Raw genomic sequence first — 17,871 nt, 5'->3', positions numbered from 1 at the left:
TTTTCTACTGCACTGTACTGTATCTTGGCATCCACAGTGTACTGCTGCTCTCTTTGGTATGTATTGCAGTCACGGCAAGTTCCACCTTTTCATATTGCTCTATTCTTTGAGGAGGTGGATTTGGAGATAGTGATTGCCTCCATAGTTAGCTGAGCACCGATCCTCCCATAAGTCTAAGGTCATTTTCAAGTAGAGCTGGATCCTACCTGTCCTTTACATTTTTTGGCCTTTGTACAGAAGCGGTTTGTAGATACAGTAGATTCTTATTACTAAAAATTATTCTTGTTGTGACGTGTCAAAATTTCATGTTTTCTATATGAATAAAATTAAATTAATGTACAGTTCTGTTCCTGATGAACATCACACTTGAAGGATGTATCATCCCATATGAATGAAACTTATGACTAAATCACTCTATCTAATTAACTGCATTTATTACTTGTCAATTATATAGTTATGTGACTGCTGCACAAACTTCAAGAAGTACTCCCATCTAAGTTTTTATCCTCTTAACATATTGCAGTCATCATATTATATAGCACTATGTACTTACAATTGCTCATTTTCCCTTTCTACCCAGTTAATTCTTCTCTCTATGTAGAAACAGGAAGTCTCTTGGTCCTGCATTTATCAATCCCCTCTTCAACTCCTGACCCAGCTGCTCCGCTTCTTCCTCCCCCCTGCCATTGACTTTTGCAGTGATGACTCATGCAAGAAAAAGAGACTTCTTGTTTCTACATAGAGTGTAGAAGGATTCAGCTTGTCAGATTTTAATCACGTGATGTCATAGACCTAACGGAGAAGAGAAGAATCTGGGTAGAAAGGCAAATTGAGCAATTTTAAGTACACAGTGCTATATAATATGAAGAACGAAAAATATTAAAAGGATAAATTCTTTGATGGGAATGCTTCCTTAATTGGCACACCAGAACACTGCCTGAAAAAGGTTCTATGTGGAGCTGAAATGTTTAACTTTTTGATGTGGGATAATAAATCATATTACTTTTTTTATTGCTACCATATTTTTACTAGATAGCTAGACAGAAAGACATGTAGAATAATGTTTAATTAAATTCAATTACAGGTCAACCCTTGGATCCAGAAAAGAAAATCATGGATGCTTTTTCTAATGTTCTCTGTTCTGTCATATTTGGAGATCGTTTTGAGTACAAGGATGAGAGGTTTATTAAGTTCCTCAAAATTGCAGAAGATACTTTCAAACTGACAAGCTCAACCTGGGGACAGGTAAAGAATGATTACAATCTGCTGGTAATTAGACCCATAATCAAGGTAGACGGCCATGCTGTTGTCATATTTAGGGTGTAGTAACCCAAACAATACGATCCTCTGGGGGGGGAATTCCTGCACAGGTTTTCACTCATGGGACCAACCAGAGATGATCAATGTCCATATAGCACTTACATGGTCTGTCAACTTTTGACAAAATAACTTCTAATGTGCTCCCTATCTGACCAATCACCATCTTCATGTTCTCCTTGGCACTACAGCTGCAGTCCATGCTTCCCACAATTATGAAGTATGTTCCTGGACCTCACCAAAGAATGTTGGCCATCTCAAAGGAGCTTGAAGATTTTATACATGAGAGAGTCAAATCCAGCATAGAGACCCTGGATCCCTCCACACCCAGACATTACATTGACAGCTTCCTCATCAAAATGGAAGAGGTATTTATCCATATAATGAAAAGGGAAACCCTAAAGTTTAAATATTGATGTGAATAGGTTCAAAAAGGTAATTATGATGATTTTGCTATGAAGAGAAAACAAAGTGACTATTGTCCTTGGACTGCATCTGATATTGCAACTCATCCATATTCAATTCAACAGGGCTAAGATGTAGCCTGTAGACACTGTGGGTGCGTGTTAACTCTTTTTAATAAAGAACTCTCCTGTTTTTGAATACAGAAATATCTTATAGTACGATTAACCTATTATAGTTATTACACCTTGCAAGAGAAATCTGACAGGACACTAATGCTGCAGGAACCATAAACAGTATAAATTAAACAGAGGCTACTTTATAGCATCTATAAATGTTCCACTTTGAACTGGTACTTTGGGACGATTCTTCTCTGATAACTAATCTGAGGCAGGTCCCAGTGGCTTCTTCCCCGTCTCCATATCATTGAATAAAAGGTCTCACCTGGGTAGAAACCTGTCAGTCTAGGGAGATGGAGCAAAAATAAGTCATCAGATTCTGGCCTCAGACTAGTCATCAGTGACGCATAATCAATGGTCAGCTTTTGAAAATATATCTTCTCTGGAAGATAGGTTCCTGGACAGGAAAGATGTGGTGCACCTCCACAATAGACATCAGTGAAAATATTTACTTTATCTCTCTCACTTTATAGAGGGAAAGTGGTTTGGCATGATGGGATGTAGAGTATGGAGTATTCACATTTGGTGGTGTTACCCTGTAGTTAGAATAACTAACTCTGGGAATTAGTCAAAGGGCATTGGTGAGTGGGAAGGAAGAATAGACTTGTTTATTGAGTGAATATTGGTTGCTGGGGGCCAGAGTGGACATCATTGGAGGCTGATGGCCAGAGTGGACATCTACGCAGAGCATAAATGGCTGGCTCAGGGAGCGTCAGTGGCTGGCAGCCAGAGTGGACATCTTCAGGGAGACATATAAGAGAACATTGGTAGCTAGAGACTAGGGAGCAATTTGTTAATTGCAGAAGGAGTAGAGGGCTAGAGGGAAGGGAGAGTTATGGAGGGGCCTGAGGAGATCATGTGCAGTGGGTTAATGCTCTTCAAGTGAGGATTTACTGGCTAGAGGTAAGAGTAGACATGTTCAGGGTGCATCAATGACAGGAGGCCAAAGTGAACATCTTGGGTAGTATCAGCGCCTGAAATCCAGAGTGGACATTTTGGGAAGCTAGAGGCTATGAAGCAGTTTGCTTATCACAAGAGAGGCACTAGGTTGTTGACGTGCAGTTCTACTCGGTGCCTGTGACTATACTGTGGATCACCCATTGCTGAAACTTATTACTGAACAAGGACTGGAGTTTGTTACCACTGTAACACTAGAATATCCCATTACAAGTGAACAGCCATAGTGAGAAATGGATGCATCAACGTAACATTCTAAAAACCATAGCTAAATAGTCATTATTGAACATTGGGACTAAACTCTGATTTCTTTCCAGGAAAAGAATAATCCCAACACTGAGTTTAATTTAAAAAATCTCCTAATGTCGACTCATAACCTATTTATAGCGGGTATAGAGACGGTCAGCACCACCCTGCGATATGGACTACTTATCTTACTGAAGTATCCAGAAATACAAGGTGTGTAAGGAGTCACTACTGATTATATTACTGCATGAAAGAATCTAGTGAAGCACTCAATGCATCCCACTTACAATCTAGGGCTGATTTCTCACATTATACCAGGATGATGGCCTTTTTATGCTTCAGAAGTAATTACTACCCCAAGAGAAGAAAGAATTTAAATAAGGGTTTTTATAGATGTTTTTTTTATCATGCTTTTTTCTTTTTTCTTAAGGCTACGTTCACGCATATTTTTGTAAGCCAAAGTCTGGAGTGGATGAAAGATGCAGAAGTGGTATACATGTTTTTATTACACTTTTCCACTGATCGTCTCTCATAATTTTGGAAGCAAATACTGATGTAAAGCACTGACCCAATACTTAACGTGTGAACGTAGCCTTAAAAAGGTTGCACATTATTATAAAAAAGATAGCTGCTTTCGTTTAAGTATAGTGCCACATTTTTCCATCGGTTGTGCTTACATCTCAGTTCTGTGCAATGAATGAGGTTGTTCTGTAATACCATACATAACCTGTAGACAAGTGTGTTTTTGAAAGAAAGCAGTCATGTTTCTTCTAAACGTGTAAATTCTGTTTAGAGGTAGTTCAATAGTATAATATTGATAGGTCATCAATATTAGATTAATAGAGTCCCACACCCCGTAAACCCAAAGATCAGCTGTTATCACCAACAGCAGCGGAATAGCACACCTCTACTCAATGTGCAGATCCTGCTGCCAAGAACATCTGATTACCTTCTATTCAACGGCTACTGTGCAGTTTCAATCAATTTGCACTTTGGTGGCATTTCTACAAAGCTAGTAGCAGCTGATTAATGGAGGTGTTGCCCCCCCCCCCCCCCACAATATTATGTTGACAACCTTCCAAATAATAGACCTTCAATGCTAGATGCCTGCAAACCTCTTTCATTCAAGCAGGAATTAAGTTATCAATGAAGGGTTTGTTGTAGAGATAGCAGTTACATCTGGTCTTTGGCACATTAGTAGCCCAAAGGCTCATTTGCCACCTAAGAAGATACCAGTATTAAAAAGGTTAGTTATGGGCCTATTAAAAATTTTGTTTTAGGACTCAGAAATTTCAAATTACAAGGAGTGAAAGTCAATAAGATACTCATGTAGTAAGTATTTACTCAGCTTTTCATGGCACTCTGTGCTGCTTCCCTACTGAGTTCTAATGCTAAGTTTACAAATGACATATTTTGTAAAACAATAGGTTCAGTATGGTAACTGTGGAGTTATTTTGACAACTGCTACATCTGTAACTTAATTCTTGAAAATAAATTTATAATTTTAGCTAAAATCCACAAGGAGATTGATCAAGTGATTGGACAAAACCGGACTCCAAATTTCGAAGATAGAATGGAGATGCATTATACTCAGGCCGTTATACAGGAGATCCATCGGTTCAGTGATGTTATCCCTCTGAACCTACCCCATTTGGTAACCAGGGATGTCCAATTTCATGGATATCAGATACCCAAGGTATGAACCTCTTATGTATCAATCAATTATTTATGCAATATCTGTGATATTGGTCAAACCAGAGGGACCGCCATGGGGACTTAAACCAGTGCCACACTTGCGAGTGCAATGCGAGTATCTCGCATCAATACCCAACACTGCCACCGGCAGTTCAGAGAGGAGCTTTCAGCTGCATAGAAATACATGCAGTCACACACTCCGTTCCCGAGTGCCGGCGGCAGCGCCGGGTATTGATAAGAGAGACTGGAGAGAGTTTCTCGCATTGCACTCGCAAGTGTGACATCGGCCTAAGAATACAGAATCAGTAATAAAATGCAAAGTACATGTATCTTGACCAAGAACCACCCTGTGCAAAGTTTTATTTAGGTGTAAATTAGATGTGACACAAAACCAATGTTAGGACTGGCGGAACGCACTAAATAAAAATTAGAGATGAGATAAGGTGCGTTCGCAGTCCGGGGTCCACCGTGCAGCTAAGACACCTGCTGCTTGGTAATGACGGACTATATTTCGGTATTATGTGAGTACACACACGGGTTAGCTCCACCCAGTATGAAGGGAGCAAACCTTGTTGCATCACAGGGCCGCCATACCGCAGAGAGCGCAAGCAAGGCGACACAAAACTCTGCCCCAAGACTCAGGGTAAGAGTCCCTCTAGATCTCTTGCGCTCAACACTGCTACTGTGGTACCAGGGAATCAACTAAGCTAAATATTTATGTATGTAGTATGTATGTAGTATGTATGTATGTAGTATGTATGTAGTATGTATGTATGTAGTATGTATGTAGTATGTATGCAGTATGTAGTATGTATGTTGTATGTATGTAGTATGTATGTAGTATGTATGTATGTAGTATGTATGTAGTATGTATGTATGTTGTATGTATGTAGTATGTATGTAGTATGTATGTATGTAGTATGTATGTAGTATGTCTGTAGTATGTATGTAGTATGTATGTAGTATGTATGTAGTATGCAGTATGCATGTAGTATGTATGTAGTATGTATGTATGTAGTATGTATGTAGTATGTTGTATGTATGTAGTATGTATGCAGTATGTAGTATGTATGTAGTATATAGTATGTATGTAGTATGTATGCAGTATGTATGTATGTAGTATGTATGTAGTATTTTTTTTTACATTCATCACATTAGCCGGATGATGGGACTACTACTGTCCCATCATTGGCTAATGTGTCAATCACTGTCACTGTAGCAGGCATCGTCCGATGGGACTTGTAGTCCCAACGGACGATGCTTGCACACACGCACAGACCCCCAGAAACCCGCACAGACCCCCGGCAGCCCGCACAGACCCCCATCAGGCCCATACAGACCCCTGGCAGGCCCGCACAAACCCCAGGCAGCTCGCACAGACCCCAGGCAGGCCCGCACAGACCCCCAACGGTCACGCACAGACCCCGCCCGCATACACACACGCAGTCTCCACCACACACCGCCCACACTCCATTATAGTGCATCATTGCACTATGGGAATTTCCGATTCCGGTATCTGATATCGCAAAAGTATCAGAACTCGGTATCGGAATTCCAATACAGCGGATATCGGCCGATACCCGATATTTGCAGTATCGGAATGCTCAACGCTAATTAAGAGTAACTGCAGGTCACAAAACTGCAAACAAAACAGCTGATTTTAAGCAAGGTTTGAATATACATATCTCTGGAAAGACTCTAAATCCAAGAACTATCAGCCAGATATAGGAAAAGGTCTATTGCTACTTTGTACTTTGAGTAAAGTGCAGAATACCATACAAAAAAAAACAGTCTATTCAATCATTAATAACAGTAGCAAATGCATAGTTGCCACAAGCAATGGGGGTTTAAACTATGTAATGGTACGCTATGAAAGATTTGATGAGTCCCGTCCTCCATCCCCGACACACATTTTGCCCTGCTTCTTCTGAGGGGCATGATATCACTTCCCCAAGGTATGTACCTTTTATGTATCAATCAATTATTTATGAATTATCTGTGATATTGGTCAAAACAGGGGGACCGCCGTGGGGACTATGAGTACAGAATAAAGCCAGGTTCATATTGCGTTAGTGCAGTCCATTCAACGCATGCATTAAATGGACTGCGCAACACAAGTGCCTTTTAAAGATCAAGTTATGTGATCGCGCTAGCGCAGATGCTCCATCTGCAATAGTGGTGACGGACCCCAAACGCTGCAGACTGCATCCGAGGGTCCATCACAGAATGATGGCGTATCGCTACGCATGCCGATTATGACATGCGTTAGTGATGCGCTACATAATGGCAGACAATGGGTGCGCTAATGCATTTGTTACATAGCATTAGTGACGCTATGTAATGGATGCCGTCAGTGCATTGCCATTAACGCAATATGAACCTGGCCTTAATAATGTAATTCATTATTAAGGCCAGGTTCATATTGCATTATTGGCAATCGCTGACGGCATCCATTACATAGCGTTACTAATGCTATGTAACAAATGCATTAGCGCACCCATTGTCTGCCATTATGTAGCGCATCACTAACGCATGTCATAATCGGCATGCGTTAGCGATATGCCATCATTCTGTGACGGACCCTCGGATGCTGTCTGCAGCGTTTGGGGTCCGTCACAGCTATTGCAGATGGAGCATGTACATGTACATGTATTGCAGACACAGTATAGACCCAAATTGTATGATTTTTTTAATGTAGATAAATTAATCTTTGTTACATTCTACAGTATAAGCATCCATATTGACCGAGTTTGAGAAATCAGTGAACACTCACATCCTGTCATGGCACCATGACTATATCTAGCAAGCAATAGTGATATTTATTTCTAACTATATCTAAAGTACAAGTAATAAAAACAGAAGTGGGCATTAAAATCAGTCCTGGATAGCGATTATCAGCCTTATTACAATAGTACACTGGGTATCTCACATAGATCGAATTTAACTAAAATCCTTTTAAAAGGGTTTCAGGCCTCAAGACCCATGCAGTAAGGAAACAGGTTTCGATATTTTCAATTGTATACACATTTTCAGAAACAAACTAACCAGACCCCTCTGGCAAAATATTCAGTACCTAGCAGGGTGTTTTTGACGACTAAATTGGTGTTTGACATTGGGGGAGATTGAAAGTCAGTCTTCTTATATTTGCTTCAAAATAATACATAACATAAGTTCTTGGGCCCCACGGCAATAGCTTTATAGAGACGCACTAAATAGTATGCATCACTTATAGTACTGGTCTTTTCATATAGGGTGAAAGTAATTTGTGTAAATATGAGCAAACTTGTTCAGAAAATGTTCTCTAATCTCAAATTTGGCACAAACGTATCACATTTGGATTCATGTTTGGTTTCCTGAATAATTTTACTCAAAATCGTCAAAATTCGGTCACAGTTCAGTAAATCATCGCGTTTCCACTAATGCTTTTGTTATGACTTTGTCTAGGATACTGGTGCTGTATGATGAGCAGGGGGAACGTGTTTTATGACGGGAGGCGGTATGTCTAGGTCAGAGGAGATGGAGAGTGTGTTTTTTTTACTCTCTTTTGTACACTCTTCTATGTGTACATTCCTGCAGCCAATTAGGGTGCAGAAACCATCCACAATGTCATGACACAAGGTCTACTGTGATTGGCTGTCAAAGTCACATGTCCCTGTCCAATTAAAAAGCAGACATCTTGTTTTGCTGGTGCCATTTTCTCAGTCTCACAGTGCAGAGAGGTCGCTCCTGGTATTGCTGCTGCTGAAAGTGAACTTGTCAGTTATCTAGATAGGATCCTGTTCTATGCGAAATCGAACTTCCAGCATCTAACTAGAGTTTCCTAAAACTGTGTTGCAGTCTCAGGAGGCCCCAATTGTTAATCAAAATCATTTGGGCAAAAACTGTGTTTCAATGAGGAATCAGAAGGCCAGATTTACTCTTAAAAATTGTTAGGCCTAACATAGGGGTTCAGCCAGGAGGCTCTCTTTGCTAATCCACATTGCTTGGGATAAGCTGTTTTGCAGTGAAGAACCAGAAGGCCACATTTCCTCTTAAAAATCGTTAGGCCTAACATAGGGGTTTGTCTAGGAGTCCTTATTTGCTAATCCAAATCGTTTGTGATTAAACTGTGTTTAATCAACATCATTAATCTGGTCATCTATATGCAGGAGCACACTTTGAATAGTCTGCGTGAGTAGGTGGTGGTCCCAGACGAAGAGGTGGAAGAAGAAGAGGATGCGGAAGGGATAAATATATGTCTAAGGCCAGGATCACACATGCGAGGAATATGGCCGAGTCTCGCATATTAATACCCGGCTCTGCTGCTGGCACTTGGGAGCGGAGTGTGCAGCTCCATGTATTGCTATGCGGCTGCACACTCCGCTCTGGAGTGCCGGCGGCAGAGCCGGGTATTAACATACAAGACTCAGCCGTAGTCCTCACATGTGTGATCCCGGCCTAAGTCATGGACTGTCATCGCACAAGCGGGTACAAAGGATGGGGGATTACAGCTAATGATACCAGACAAACTGTTAGTGCAGGTGCTGGAGCTGAGGAGCAGATTTGAGGAGGACCTGGAAGAAGAGGTGATGGACGCGCAAAAGTGAGGAAATGAAGAGGATAATGATCCTCTCTCTTTTGTCCGTGGTTGGTGGGTGGGGACGGAGGAAGCAACCATGAGTGTTACACCGCTATAAGCACACCATGGACTTGGACCTCATGGATGCACCCAATACATGAGTATTTTCTTGCTGCACTATCTTCAACATGATGCCCATATTCTTAGGGTTATAAATAACTACTGGCTATTGGTTTGCCACTTTGTTAGATCCATGGTACAAGAGTAAATTTAGCCAGATCCTTTCCCATTGGAAAGGGTTGCGCACCTGCTGGAGATTGGAAAAACGCTTGTAGACAATCTTAGTGTCTCAAGACAGCAGTGAGGTACACAATGTGCATCCCAGGTCATATTTGAAACTTTAATTCAAAGCTCTAAATGCTGACCAAGACCTTAATACCTCATGCATAGCACATGGCTGACTGCTGCTGGCTATTAACAAATTTCTACTGTTGGTCATTTTATGCCACTTTTCATGGTGTTTGCCCCTAATTTTAGCTGTATGGGAAGCTTTTTGGCACCCCTTGAGGTGTTGTGTATACATTTGGTTTGACCTCACATTGAATTCAATGGGTTTCTGGTACTGTTCGGCGAACATCTGTACGAATCGAACGAATTTGCAATATTTGCCGATTTAATCAACAAATGCCATTGGAGTCAATAGGAGGCAAAAAGAAAAGGATACAAAGCACAAACACTGGTGCTTCCCATGGTGGGAAATACTAACATGGCGGTTCTAATTGGTGGCAAAGTTACCGCCGGCATATAGTTACTGCCGTCAGATTGCTGCGGGGTTACATTGTCAGATGTGAGCGTTACACTGCAGAGATACTGTGGCCTGCGGTAAAAAGCTTACTGCAGGTTAGCAGGCGCTTGCTGATGAGACTACTCCTCCCATCAGACTGTGTCTGCTGTCACTGATAACACTGATGGCAGGAGTCAGTGATGGGAGAAGTAGTCTCTCGACAGCTGGCACCTGTGCTCAAATATATAAAAAAAAGTTACCACTTTCAGATGTCAGTGTGACCCCGTAGAGATACTGTGACCCACAGCGGTGACCCATGGTAAAAAGCTTACGTATAAAAAAAGTCAAATAAAAAAACAACATACACTCACCTTAATGCCCCATCCCTGATGCCCATGTCTCATATAAAAAAAATTCAAAAATAATAAACCACCATATACTTTCATGTCCACCGTAATCCACATAATCCCAAGTGTCCCACGGCGATCACACGTGTAGAACAGTCACATCGGGAGATGTGACTGCTCCAACCAGCTACGAGTGATACACTGGTAGGAGTGTCATCGCTCCCATGATGTATAGCGCTGAGCTGCTGTGAGAGAGGTTGCATGAGTTCATCAGCTGATGAACTCTGTTGAACTTTGTAACGCAGCAGCGGTGCTGTGTTATGATCTGGTGGCCCAGGAGCAGCATTGGACGTACTCTGGAGAAGGTGGTATCTATACTGACCACGGACCCTGAACTTAACACCGCAACTAGAAGTAGCCGTGGGATGTACCTACGGATCCTAGACACAGCCAGAGGACTAATTAACCCTATAGATAGAAAAGGGAAAACTATCTCGCCTCAGAGAAAATTCCCAAAGGATAGGCAGCCCCCCACAAATATTGACTGTGAGAGGAGAGGAAAAAACATACACAGGCTGAAAATAGGATTTAGCAAAGGAGGCCAATCTAGCTAAATAGGAAAGATAGGACAGAGAACTATGCGGTCAGTATTAAAATACTAGGAAATATCCACCACAGAAAATACAAAAATCTCCACATCTAACTAAAGATATGGAGGGTATATCTGCCTCTCCAGATTCCAGCTTGACTGCATAAATCCTTACACAGATTAAGCTGGACAAGAAAAAACATGAAATGCACTGAACAATGAGGTCCACAACATGTGGGCTGCAAACCAGCAGAACTTATCTTGGTGAAAAGACCAGGAAGCAGAAGAAACCATGAAGGGATGTGAATTCTCCAGAATACAATGGACAACTGGCACTGACCAAAGGGTGAGGCCAGACTAAATAGCCCGCTCATGTGACCGCTCACGCGACCAATCACAAGCCGCGACGTCATCGCAGGTCCTAAACTCACTGCATTCTTAGGAACGGAGGCTGCCGGTTACATCGCTAAGGTCCAGGGGCCGCCGGAGGGGTGAGTATATCCATATTTTTTATTTTAATTCTTTATTTTTTACATGAATATGGATCCCAGGGCCTGAAGGAGAGTCTCCTCTCCTCCAGACCCTGGGAACCATACACTGGGAACTTCCGATTCCGATATCACAAAAATATCGGAACTCGGTATCGGAATTCCGATACAGCAAATATCGGCCGATACCCGATACTTGCGGTATCGGAATGCTCAACACTAGTCATCACTGACTGCTCTCAAAGTCATCAAAATCCTTGTGGGACATTATGGATTCTTATCATCTCGTTGGACAGGTGAAGAATATTGTTGTTTATTATTTTATTTTTGTTAAAGGAGATGTTGGCTTCGGTGGATTAGGCCATTCGGTGACTATGGTTTAATTTAGATTCAATAAAAGACTGTCATTATTTCAATTAAATGACTGTATTCTGGGTATTTTTTTATAATATCACTATGGGGCTAGTAATGGGGGCTTCTTATAGACGCCTCTCCATTACTAACCCATGAGCTTGATGTCATCTGACAATACAAAGGTGACATCAACCCTCCCAACCATTATCCCACTTGCCACCACTACAGGGTAAGTGGGAATAGCGATGCTAAGCACCAGATTTGGCGCATCTTATAGATGCGCATTTTCTGGGCAGCGGAGAGCTGATGTTTTTATTTTTATTCTGGGAGGGGGCCAATATCCATGGCCCCTTCCTAGGCTATGAATATCAGCCCGCAACTATCTGCTTAGCCTTTGCTAGTTAGAATTTATAGGGAGACTCTATGTCGATTTTTTTTCTGGGGTCCCCCTGTAAACTAACCTGTAAAAGATAGTTTACAGAGGGAAGAAACAGGGCGAAACATTCATGTTGGGGCCAGAAGCGGAATCTATCCTACACTCACTGATACATCGGCTGAATTTTGAGGTATATCACTCATCTTATCATGGGTTTTGTTTTCTGCATGTGCCGGACATCCATCTGCTGTATATAACAGTGGGTCTCTAACACTTACTTTACACTAGCTTCCACCTGTAAACCCTGGTAGTTCTTTCCATGTAAGCAAAAGCACTTTATACTGCTGTGATTGAGCACCACCACATGGCTTATTACAAATATTACACTGATGGATATATAAACGATTGTGTTAAGGTTTTTACCTATCTAATCTGTCTTTGTGCCTCAGGCTCTTTTTTCACTATACTGTAGAGGTGTGATAGGAGTTATTTATTAATTGTGTTTCTCAACTTATTTATGCCTAAGTTTTGATGTCATCAGTGATAGGAGGCCTCTGATAATAAGTTTATGTATCTTTGGCATTTTTTCTATTTAAGCACAAGCGCTTTAGATTGTTAGCATTCATACAATATAAAATTGATATCCTCGCTGCTCTTCATACATTGATTGAGAGTTATTCTTGCCTTCTTTTTCCTAGCACTTATTCCTGAGTTTTTAATTTGATATGTCATACCTTTTTAATCTATGCATAAATAAAATATATTACGTTTTAATTTTATTCTTTCATGCCACTTCTATTTTTTGCTCAAATGCACATATTTATGGGTGTTATGGCAAATATTTTCCTATGAGAGTTTAAGTCAGTACAGAAGTGCTACTCATCATTATCAGCAAGTGTTGATTGTGGACAACTGTTTGTTATTTAGTAATAGGGATCTAGTAATCAGGGAAACTTGTAATGTGTAGGTCAACTTTTTGTATAATTTTTTGACATATGAATTAAATTTACCTAGACTGTCTCAAAATTTTATATGCAGGCACAAGGGGACTGATGTTTACGTAAACCCTGCCACAAAAATAGTGCTATGGGGTGGTCTCTTAAGTTTTCCTACCTGAAATACAAAAGCATTATGTTTTATAATATGTGCACATTCTGTCAATTTTTCATACTCCATGCACCACACCCAGACTACAGACGGTCTACCCTAGAAGTCTCCTGAGATACTTCTCTCTAGCACTGGAGTGGTGAGCTGAATTGACACTTTTTTCATTATTTTTAAGGGCACAGAAATTTACCCTTTACTCTGCACTGTTCATCGTGACCCCAAACAGTTTTCTTCTGCTTGGAAATTTGATCCAAATCGCTTCTTAGATGAGAGTGGCAAGTTCAAGAAGAATGAAGCAGTGATGCCTTTTTCAGCAGGTAAGAACCTGACATCCATGCAGCGGTGTAGCAATTGTAGAGGCTGAGAACGCGACTGGTATGGGGTCAAAAATCAAGTTCAACTCTCTGAATGAAAACAATTGTTAATAATTATTGACTACAAGAAGCGATTATCAGAGGTTATTTTTTACTATACAATTATTCAAGTTTATCCTCATTTATCTACTTAAAAAGACATTGGGATAGGCACTCTAGGGGAATTCCAGATGAGTGTATTATGGAAGAATTTGTTTGTCTGTATTATGGGTTCAAGCCTTAGCCGAGCTGTTGGTCTAAGGACACAAACTGAAGCTTTAATCATTAGATCTACATTTGGGCCAGGACATGTAATTCTAATATAAGTACAAAAATTAACTAGTAATACACTCATATATAATTAGCCTATGTGGGCAAACTCAAGTTTCTGATGTAGAGCTGCAGAGTAGGAAAATAATTACTGCTGCCTTTTAATTACTCACTGCTTATTTAGGCCAATTTCACACGTATGGGATTTCCAACTCAAGAATGTTCTTGCAATGGAAAACCTGGCTTGACAGTAGGGTCTCCCGAAATCAGCATACTATTTCAATAGCATATAGGAAACAGTTCACTCAGGTCGGGAGATCATGGTGGTTAATTTGGGTCTACCGGAGTGACATACATCTAATTTTCATGGATGTGTGAAACTTGCCTTATATTAACTTGCTTATTTTGTAAGTTGCCTGTGCATCTACAGGGAGAACTCATTCCCAATCACTGAGCTGTTTAAACAAAGCCAACAATCAGCCATCGAATGTACAAAATACTTTGTCTAGTGATTAGGTTGTTTATGTCGGCATAGATATCATCGTCATCAACAGCACATTGCCAACTGTACACAGCCAATAAAATGTATGCTGTATCAGGACAGATCAATGGTACTATGATGATCAGTCTGTCCCCATCCATTTATGTCGCCTGTAGTGAGTGGTTCTAGTGTAGGAACTGCCATGAAAGTGCCTAACTTTTATTATTAAGTATTACAAGGAAGCTGGTGATCTGCCCTGCTGGTGCTATAATTCCAGTTAAATCCAGGAAGATGGGTAATAATCATAGTCTTTGCCGTTTAATCTCCACGCATTTCGAAGTTGAACAAACTTCTGTCTCAAGGAAGAAATTTATTCAGCTTTGAAACACATTGAGATTAAATCGCAAAAACTATGACTATAATCCGTCTCCTGGATTTTACTGAAATTATAGCAAACACAGGGTAGATCACCAGCTTCCTTCAAATACTTAATAACCACATTTGGCTCCTCCAACCTGTTGATGTTGTAACAGCTGGAAATTTTTGGTTTTAAAACCTTTGCTTTGTTGTGGGTCACACAACCTTACAAAGTGAGCAGTTACCTAAATTTTTTCAACCTTTTATTCACTGAATAAGAACCTATTGAGCTTGTATAGTCCCCCTATCTTTCTAACGTTTATTATTTACTCTTTCTAGGAAAGAGGATCTGCCCAGGTGAAGTTTTGGCCCGTATGGAAATTTTTATCTTCCTCACCACCATCCTACAAAACTTTAAACTATCTTCAAAGACACAATTTACAGACTCAGATATTGCTCCAAAATTGGCTGGATTTTTAAATGCCCCCATTCAGTATGAGATGTCATTTGTACCTCGTGATATCTGATGTATTTTGCTCTTCTCAGGCAGTTTCTGGAAACATTTATGGACTTTCTATGGATAATACTCGGTTATTCGTCTTTGTCTAGTTTCCTTGCTCAACCTTATCATTTTCTATGCTGCCCTAATTTTTTTTTTTTGCATGATTTCATTTGTTCTATCTTATTTGTATAAAACACATATATAGGCTCACCTATATACAGTGCTTCAAATGCAAGACAATGAAACATTAAGTAATCATCATGCAAGAATGTAACAATTCCTATGCTTATGCTCCTTCATCCCAGTCAGGACTAGTGTTAAGGTACCTTCACACGAAACGACATTATAACGATATCGCTAGCAATCCGTGACGTTGCAGCGTCCTCGCTAGCGATATCGTTTCGTTTGACACGCAGCAGCGATCAGGATCCTGCTGTGATGTCGCTGGTCGCTGAATAAAGTCCAGAACTTTATTTGGTCGTCCGATCGCTGTGTATCGTTGTGTTTGAAAGCAAAAGCAACGATACCAGCGATATTTTACACTGGTAACCAGGGTAAACATCGGGTTACTAAGCGCAGGGCCGCGCTTAGTTACCCGATGTTTACCCTGGTTACTAGCGTAAAATGTAAAAAAAACAAACAGCACATACTCACATTGCGTCCCCTGCAGTCTGCTTCCTCCTCTGACTCAGCGCCGCAAAGTGAAAGTGAAAGCAGCACAGCGGTGACGTCACCGCTCTGCTCTCACTGTACGGCGCTCAGTCAGTCAGGAAGTGGACGCAGGGGGACGTGAATGTAAGTATGTGCTGTTTGTTTTTTTTAGATTTTACGCTGGTAACCAGGGTAAACATCGGGTTACTAAGCGCGGCCCTGCGCTTAGTTACCCGATGTTTACCCTGGTTACCAGGGGACCTCGGCATAGTTGATCGCTGGAGAGCGGTCTGTGTGACAGCTCTCCAGCGACCAAACAGCGACGCTGCAGCGATCGACATCGTTGTCGCTGTCGCTGCAGCGTCGCTTCGTGTGAAGGTACCTTTAGATAACATCTGGCGCTGGTTAAAATTAAGAGTGCGGAGCCTAAATTTTAAGATATTGCACCATCATACACAAACATTTACAGAGGATTTACACTGCTGATTTCAGGCTGTGCAATAAGTGTAGATTGACTGTATAAAAGTCTATTGTTCATTGCTTACCGGCTTCTCTATACAGTTCCCATATAGAGCACAAGTTATCAACTGCACATACTTTGTTTATACTTTGGACATTGTGCATCCAACACCGATGATTTTTAAACTGGTATCCAATCACTCAACAAACAAAACCCTTGCTCATTGTTTGGGTGATTGTTGGCTTGTTTACACCAGTTGGTCATCGAGAACAAGCCCTCTTACAAACATCTGTTTTTAACTGCTTCATGACCACCAATCATAGATAAACGTGGGTGTTTGCTGGGCATTTTGCAGCATCAATGTTTGTCTACGGTCTGCAGTGTTGAGGAGATCGGGATTCCCACATAAATGCAAACACCGGAATTCAGGTGCAGAATGCTAGCTGTGACCCATGACCTCATTGAGACCTGATTGGATCAGGTCCTTATGACGTCACTATCATGCTAGCCAATGACAGCAATTGTTGGGAAAACTTGTGGTAGCAACAAATTTTCCCGGTTGATTTGCTTCATATAAAACAATGTTTCTCTTCTCATCTTCTGTCACTGAGCACTGCGAGGAGAAACTGTGACAAATGCTTGTCATTCTCTAAAAACACGCACCCAAATCAATACATTCCCTACTTTCCAACTTCATTCTATCAATTTAGCAGTTATGACATAAGGTTAGATAGGGTAGATGTTTAGCATAGTATAAGATGATTAGATAAATTAGATTATTCGTAAATAATATATTTGTATCATTAATAAATCATTAGGATTAGAGTTGGGTTAAGAGTTAGGATTGATGACAATTGGTCATTCCATCAATTATCTGATTAATCAGTTACATGAATCAATTAGTATCATTGATCAATTAGTTACGATAATCCATTAGTTATGTTAAAAAGCTTTGTTAATCAGTTATGTCAATTAGTTAAAGTAATCAGTTTTGTTAATCAGTTACATTAATCAATTCCGCTATTTATATGGGGAGGGACATGTGATTTGAGCAGCCAATGACACAAGCCTTTGTGTCAGGATATTGTGGATGTTTCCTGTGCCCTGATTGGCTAGCCGCAATGTGCACACATAAAATTAGGGAAAAAAAATAACTGTTTACAACAATCAAACACGTGCCAAACACTCATGATACACCACCATTATCATTGCTAAAGTGCTGAAAATACTGTATTTTTCGGACTATAAGACGCACCGGACTATAAGGCGCACCCAGGTTTTAGAGGTGGAAAATAGGGAAAAAATATTTGAAGCAAAAAAATGTGGTAAAATATTTAATAACATACTATTATATGTGGTGTTATTATATATAATAGTATGTTATTATGTTGGAAGCTG

General features: G+C 40.6%; 1 protein-coding gene across 1 annotated transcript in view; it reads left to right on the top strand.

Annotated features, from left to right (window-relative positions):
* LOC143805882 (cytochrome P450 2G1-like) overlaps positions 1-15,905 on the top strand; it is a 53,907-nt gene extending 38,002 nt beyond the window's left edge. Inside the window, exons 4-9 of the mRNA XM_077285622.1 lie at positions 1,085-1,245; positions 1,509-1,685; positions 3,173-3,314; positions 4,610-4,797; positions 13,575-13,716; positions 15,200-15,905. Coding sequence (XP_077141737.1) covers positions 1,085-1,245; positions 1,509-1,685; positions 3,173-3,314; positions 4,610-4,797; positions 13,575-13,716; positions 15,200-15,387 — 998 coding nt within the window. The 3' untranslated portion in view covers positions 15,388-15,905. The remainder of the gene's footprint in view (positions 1-1,084; positions 1,246-1,508; positions 1,686-3,172; positions 3,315-4,609; positions 4,798-13,574; positions 13,717-15,199) is intronic.
* Positions 15,906-17,871: the final 1,966 nt, after the last annotated feature.

This window comes from Ranitomeya variabilis, chromosome 2, assembly GCF_051348905.1.
Source record: "Ranitomeya variabilis isolate aRanVar5 chromosome 2, aRanVar5.hap1, whole genome shotgun sequence".
Lineage (NCBI taxonomy): Eukaryota > Metazoa > Chordata > Amphibia > Anura > Dendrobatidae > Ranitomeya > Ranitomeya variabilis.
Note: the sequence above shows the minus strand (reverse complement) of the source record. Positions and strands in the feature narration are given on the sequence as shown.